Below are 6,000 nucleotides of genomic sequence, written 5' to 3' on the forward strand. Positions count from 1 at the left end.
AATTAACACCTGCCTAAAAGGGACAAAGGCCACATGGTGTTTTTTTTGTTGTTGTTGGTGGTGGTGGTTGTGGGCCTGAACTCTGGGCCTGGGCACTGTCCCTCAGCTCTTCAGCTCAAGGCTAGCACTCTTCCACTTAAGCCACAGTGCTACTTCTGGCTTTTTCTGCTTATGTGGTGCTGAGGACTTGAACCCAGGGCCTCAGGCATGCAAGGCAAACATTCTACCACTGAGCCACCTTCCCAGCCCTCACTTAACACCAAATTTACTCCTCTAGATATTCAAAGGTTACTTCATATACTAATATGTCTTATTATCAAAAATTGATTTCAAGGTTTTCTGTTCTTATTATCAATATACATAAACATGGAGATCTGTTAAATTCTGCTTGTTAACTCTCTGGATTGTAATGACCTGGGATCGAGAAAATCCACAGACGCACAGTTAAATGTGACAAAGGAGTTTTATTATCCATCTGCAACAGCCATGTTCTAGGCTACCTCAGAACTAGGAGCAGCTACAACCTCCAAGGGTGTGAGATTTTTTTCCTTTTTCCTCCTTCCTCCTTCCTGTAAGCCTCACCTTTCCACAGGCCTCTCCACTTTCAGCAAGCCTCTCCACAGGCCTCTCCACTCTCCTCAGGCCTTTCCTTAGGCCTGACTCTCTTTAGGCCTCTCCACTGGCCTGGGTTCTAAAGCCCAGGCATTGATGCTCTCTGACAAGCACCTCTCTTGTGGCTTCATGGGGGTATCTCTTGTTCTCTATCCCCCTTCCCCAGAACATTCAGCCTGAATATGTTGGATTACCCTCCCCTCCCCCTTATTCCCCCTTCCCCAACCAGCAGACCAGAATGGTGACATCAGTGTGGGGCAGGATTTCTCAATTGCCCCTCTGGTTCTCACATTCCCCACTGGTTTTTGTGTCCAATCAAATCATTGATTCTTATGTTCTTCTTTTGGGCCAAATCCTAAACTCCCTGGTAGGAGGAGGCAGGTCCAGCAGATAATAAGAGGCTATCCTTAAACTTTTTTCAAATGGAATCTCCAGGTTGGAAGAGATGGGCTGGATCTTGGCTGGGCTGCAGTGGTGTCTCCCAGTGGCTTTGGTGATTGTCATACCTCCTGCTGGGTTTCCTGCAAATTTCTACATAGACTGGTTAAGGATACATTATATAGGCTTGGAATGCTGAGGCCCTACTAGTTTTCAAGACAGTTTTAGGCAATGGCCGGGTTATGAGAGGGCTAACAATTTCTGTGTTCCCCTTTAAACTCCCAAAGATAGACAAACCCACCTTTACCCACAAGTTGTATAGTTCATTTTTCTCCTAATGTCTAATAACACTGTCACATTTGTTCACCGTTTCTCCCTCCATTTCTGTGTTCCCCTTTACACTCTCAAAGACAGATAAAGGAACAAAGAAAACAAAAAGAAAAGAAATATAACCAGAAAAAAAATCTTGCTTAATTATGATTTTTGTTGTTGTTGTGGGGCTTGAACTCTGGGTCTGGGCACTGTCCCTGAGCTCTTCAACTCGAGGCTAGTGCTCTACTGCTTTGAGCCACATATCATTTTCAGTTTTCTAGTGATTAATTGGAGATAAGAGTCTTTCTTGCCCAGGTTGGCTTGGAACTGTGATCCTCAGATCTCAGCCTCCTGAGTAGCTAGGATTACAGGTGTCAGCACTGGCCCCTAGCCCCATTGAATTGTTTTTAATACAACATTAATGTGACCTTATGTGATTGAAACTGGTAGCTCAGAAAACCTGAATGGAGCAGAGCCCCTAAGTCATATGGACTTGGATATATACAAACAATGAGCTTTAATTGTCCATATTACTGCACTATCACGGTTTGCTTCTGGACTATAGCAGAGTGGAAAGGACATCCTGAGAGATTACAGGCCCCCTTCGTGGGCAGAAGGGAGGTCATACCTGAATTGGATTGAATAAATATCTACTATCCTCCAAAATATAGTCATGTAGTATTGGCCTGTCTTCTGGAAGCCCATTCCCTGGTAAAGGGCCTGAGCACCTGGTTGTAATGCTCCAGTCTCAAGGACAACCTCACTGAAGCCCTGGTCCCGGGCAAACTGGAGGACAGTCCTGACCATGGCTTTAGCTATCCCCTTTCCTCGGTGCTCCAAGGCCACAGACATGCGAAACAGCTGTAACTGCTTCTTCCCTAAAGGAGGATCCTTGACAGGCACGGCACCCACCATGCCCACCACCTGCCCCTCACACTCAGCCACCCAGAAGCAGGAGTCATGGGAGCTCAGGTAGGACTTGGTGATGTCAGCCAAGTCTGTGTTGGAACACATGGCCACATACTGCTTCCAGGGGAATCTGGCAATGAACCACAGGAAGAGGAGCAGAGTGAAGACACAGGCAATGGCCAGCATCCATGAGCCATAGACCAGGAGTAGTGAGAGCGGCATCCCAAATAAGAGCAGGAGTGTTCTGGGCAGCTTTAGCAGGTATTTGAAGGTGGCAGGGATGTGTTCTTCCATGCCATTGGTGAACAATGCCAGGACCTGTGTGTGGTCGCTCTCCTGGTACTTGCGGATGTAATAAGGAGCCATGGGGAGACGTCTGTGTCTGAAATCTCCGTGTCCAGAAGAGACCAGTAGACTTGTCTTCACACTTTCCTGTATCCCTATAAAAGAAAGAAGATGCCATTGAGTTTTCCTCCAATAGCTCCCAGCCTCCCTGGAAACATGGAAACCTTGTTAAACAAATGGACACTGAAACCACCACTGTGAGAAAGTATAAGATCAGAAACACCTGATTAGAACCGTGATTCCTCCCTTTCTAGCTGTGTGGTGTTTGCTATGTCACTAACTGCTCTGTGCCTGAATATCATCACCTATACAACAGGTTATGGTAACACCTCCCTCTAAGGTTGTTTTGAAGATTTAACAACAGTAACTTGCTTGGAGCACTGAGATATATAGGCCCTTCCTCTGCACCCTACTAATCATAATTATAGGTGCTGTAAATGGCTTGATGCATTGAGATGGTACCCTGTGGCAGGCAGACGATGCCCCAGCTCCTTGTCCTGTCTCAGGGTTTCAAAACAACTATTGGGTTCCCAATGCCAAGTTTCAGCAAAGCTTCCTTTCAACTGATCATAAAGGTTCAATCTGCAGAGAGGGCAAAAGGTAAAGCACTACAACCTCCTGCCCTTGCAGTCCCAGGAAACTGTGAGTCTAGACCAAATCCTAACCCTTAACCTTGCACCTGTGCCCTCTCACCACTTAGTACAGAGCAGAGAGTGTCCACCACAGACCTATCACTGAGGCATCCTGAAGAGATTATGTAGGTCTCTGCCTCAACTTGGGGAAGAGGGGTAGAGCTGGACTGGGACCTGATTGGGTGGCTACTGAATAATCATAAACCCAAGGCCAAGAATTAGACAGCAAGAGAGAGCATGGATCCAAAGTCCATTCCCAGAGAATCACAAGGTCAGGGAAAACCTAGGGATTCTCACATTCATAGCAGGTCTCCTTTTCCTTTCCCTGTTAGGCCACAACATCTCTTGATTGGCATACTTAGCCTTCTGGTGCCCACTTTAGTCCTTTCTAAATACCTGCTAGGATCCTGGGGACTGTACCACTCACTCATCATGAGCAGAATCCAGGTCCTTTGGCTCAACTTCTGTTGAGCCTTACAGCCATACAGTTTTTCTCTGTCCAGTTTCTCTTAGTACCTGTCTTAGACAAAAAGGGAGATCCTGGTGATTCTCTCTACTATACTCCTTTCCCTTCTTTCCTCTAGGAATAAAAAAAAATCTTTTAAAGTGAGCATAATGTATAGATGTAATATTTTTAAGAGAAACTCATACAAATATTAAGGTAGTATAAAGTCCATAGACTCTAAAAGCACTGAAAACACTTGACCTCCACACAAACATTTGTAGTGACCTGAAAGCTGTTGTAATGATAGCAAGCCTTAATAAATGGCTTGTGGCAATAGAGCCTATGTCTCCCAGAACTTGGGGCCTCCAAACCAGTCAGAACAGACTTTATTTGGTCAACAATTTTGGATATATTTTGTGAAAGATCTACTATTTGAAGATACCATTCCTTCATGATGACTACCTAGTCCACTCCAGCATGCAAATAGGAAATCCAGTATGTGCCTCTTTGCAATGGAAAAACTCTAAAGTGAGATTTCTTGCAGGAATAATAAGGTGTTGGATATCTGGTTTGTCAGTTTTTGAAGCCTGCATGTAATAGCAATTTAGCTTTTCATTATTAGAGAGATGAGTCCCTCTTCTCCTCCTGGCCCAAGGTAAGGAATCTGTCCTGCATCTAAATCCTTCTGTCATCTACTCCAGAGAGTAATGATTAGATCACAGTTATTCTCTGTGGGCAATGCTGTTGTTGAGTACTGAAGGAATCCTTGAGACAGGAAATTGCTATTTGAAAAGCAACCAAATCCTCTTAATGGCTCACAGGAATAATGATGACTTTGGCTGATCATGTTTTTGCTGTATAGATTCCAGAAAAACAGGTACTATTATTGAAATGTGAATCTAAGAAACAACTTCTTGGGTGTAGTACTTGATTAGTACTTAATTTAAAAAATAAGCATCAGAATGAATAATTTTATTTAGCTTTTGAATAAGAACTTTAAATATTATATACCCTGCCTCTTGGAATATGGAATTCTGAGACTTGCATAGATACCAGGAAATGTTTAAATTTTGGAAAGGCTTCCTCTTGTTTCCAGCTGGATTAAGTCTCCACAGTTTAAAGTTCAGACCTTAATACCTCTGCTAGGGCATTTGCTGTTGTTATCTTATTTTTCTGGAGCATTAAGTTTAAAATCTGATACACTGTGTGCTGTAAGGGAACAAAGAGTTTCATTGGTCCTTCCAGACATCTCCAGCATGAAGCTAGATGCTGTTATCCATTGTGAAAACAATGACAGCCAATGAAGGAAGCATTGCTAAGAATAGTAGGAAAGCAAGAGATAAAAGTCTGCCTCTAACACTCCTAGGGGAGGAGCACAAAGGCCTAGTGATTTTGTGCCTCTGATCATATGAAATAATATTTGTCAAGATGAACTCCAGAAAATGGAAACAAAAGTTTCTTTTTCTTTCCTTTTTTGTCTAGTCTATTCATTTTCCTGTCTTTGTTTGGGATGGGGGGAGGTAAGGAGGGCACAAAAATGGAGGGGCATAGGGTGAACAGCCATGGTACTCAGTAGAAACTATGTTGAAATGAGCTATACAACTTGTGGATGGAGACAGGAGGGAATAACTGGAAGAGAACAAAGGAAGGGATGACATTGTCCAAAGAGAAATTTACTTATTACCTGGCTTATATAACTGTAACCCCTCTGTACATCACCTTTATAACAAGAGAGAGGAGATATGGGATTAGATAGTCCCTGAGTGACATTAGCCACAAGTCTAAATAACGACTAAGAAAATCTTGGCTGGGGATAAACTAATATGTGAGTAAGGGTGAAGTTGTTATGGAAAAGCACAAGACCCCAAGTTCAAGCTTCAATAACGGCACACAAAAACTGCCAGTTCTCCAAAAATTCATTAAATTGTTCGGAATAGCTAAGTATTATGGTAGGGTTCCTATGCTTTAGAAATCACCAGTGCATATGAGAAGTACAAGTTGTCATGTCAAAAATGAACTTTACAACTTTGGTGGGGGGGGCGGCTGGGAAGTGATGTGAAGGGTAAACAAAGGAGGAGGCTGTAATGCTTGATAAGAAATGTACTCATTATCTTGCCCATGTAATTGTAACCCCTCTGTACAGTATGTTCACAAAAAATTAAAATTAAAAAAAAGAAACCACCAGTGCATAAACTCGTTTAACCACTTTGGAAAGCAGTATGGAGGTTCCTCAAAAGACTCCACATAGAACTCCCCTATGACTCAGCAATCCCACTTTTGGGCATTTACCCCAATGATCACAAACAAAACCATACTAAAGCTACAAGCACAACTATGTTTATTGCAGCATTATTTACCATAGCTAAG

At 43.1% G+C, this 6,000-nt stretch overlaps 1 protein-coding gene across 1 annotated transcript in view; it reads right to left on the bottom strand.

Moving 5' to 3' along the window:
* Nucleotides 1-1,676: 1,676 nt before the first annotated feature.
* Nucleotides 1,677-6,000, bottom strand: part of LOC106000498 (probable N-acetyltransferase CML1) — a 6,926-nt gene continuing 2,602 nt past the window's right edge. Inside the window, exon 2 of the mRNA XM_013035775.1 lies at nucleotides 1,677-2,651. Within this exon, the coding sequence (XP_012891229.1) occupies nucleotides 1,894-2,577 (684 nt within the window). The 5' untranslated portion in view covers nucleotides 2,578-2,651 and the 3' untranslated portion in view covers nucleotides 1,677-1,893. The remainder of the gene's footprint in view (nucleotides 2,652-6,000) is intronic.

Source organism: Dipodomys ordii, unplaced genomic scaffold (genome assembly GCF_000151885.1).
Source record: "Dipodomys ordii isolate 6190 unplaced genomic scaffold, Dord_2.0 Scaffold220, whole genome shotgun sequence".
NCBI lineage: Eukaryota > Metazoa > Chordata > Mammalia > Rodentia > Heteromyidae > Dipodomys > Dipodomys ordii.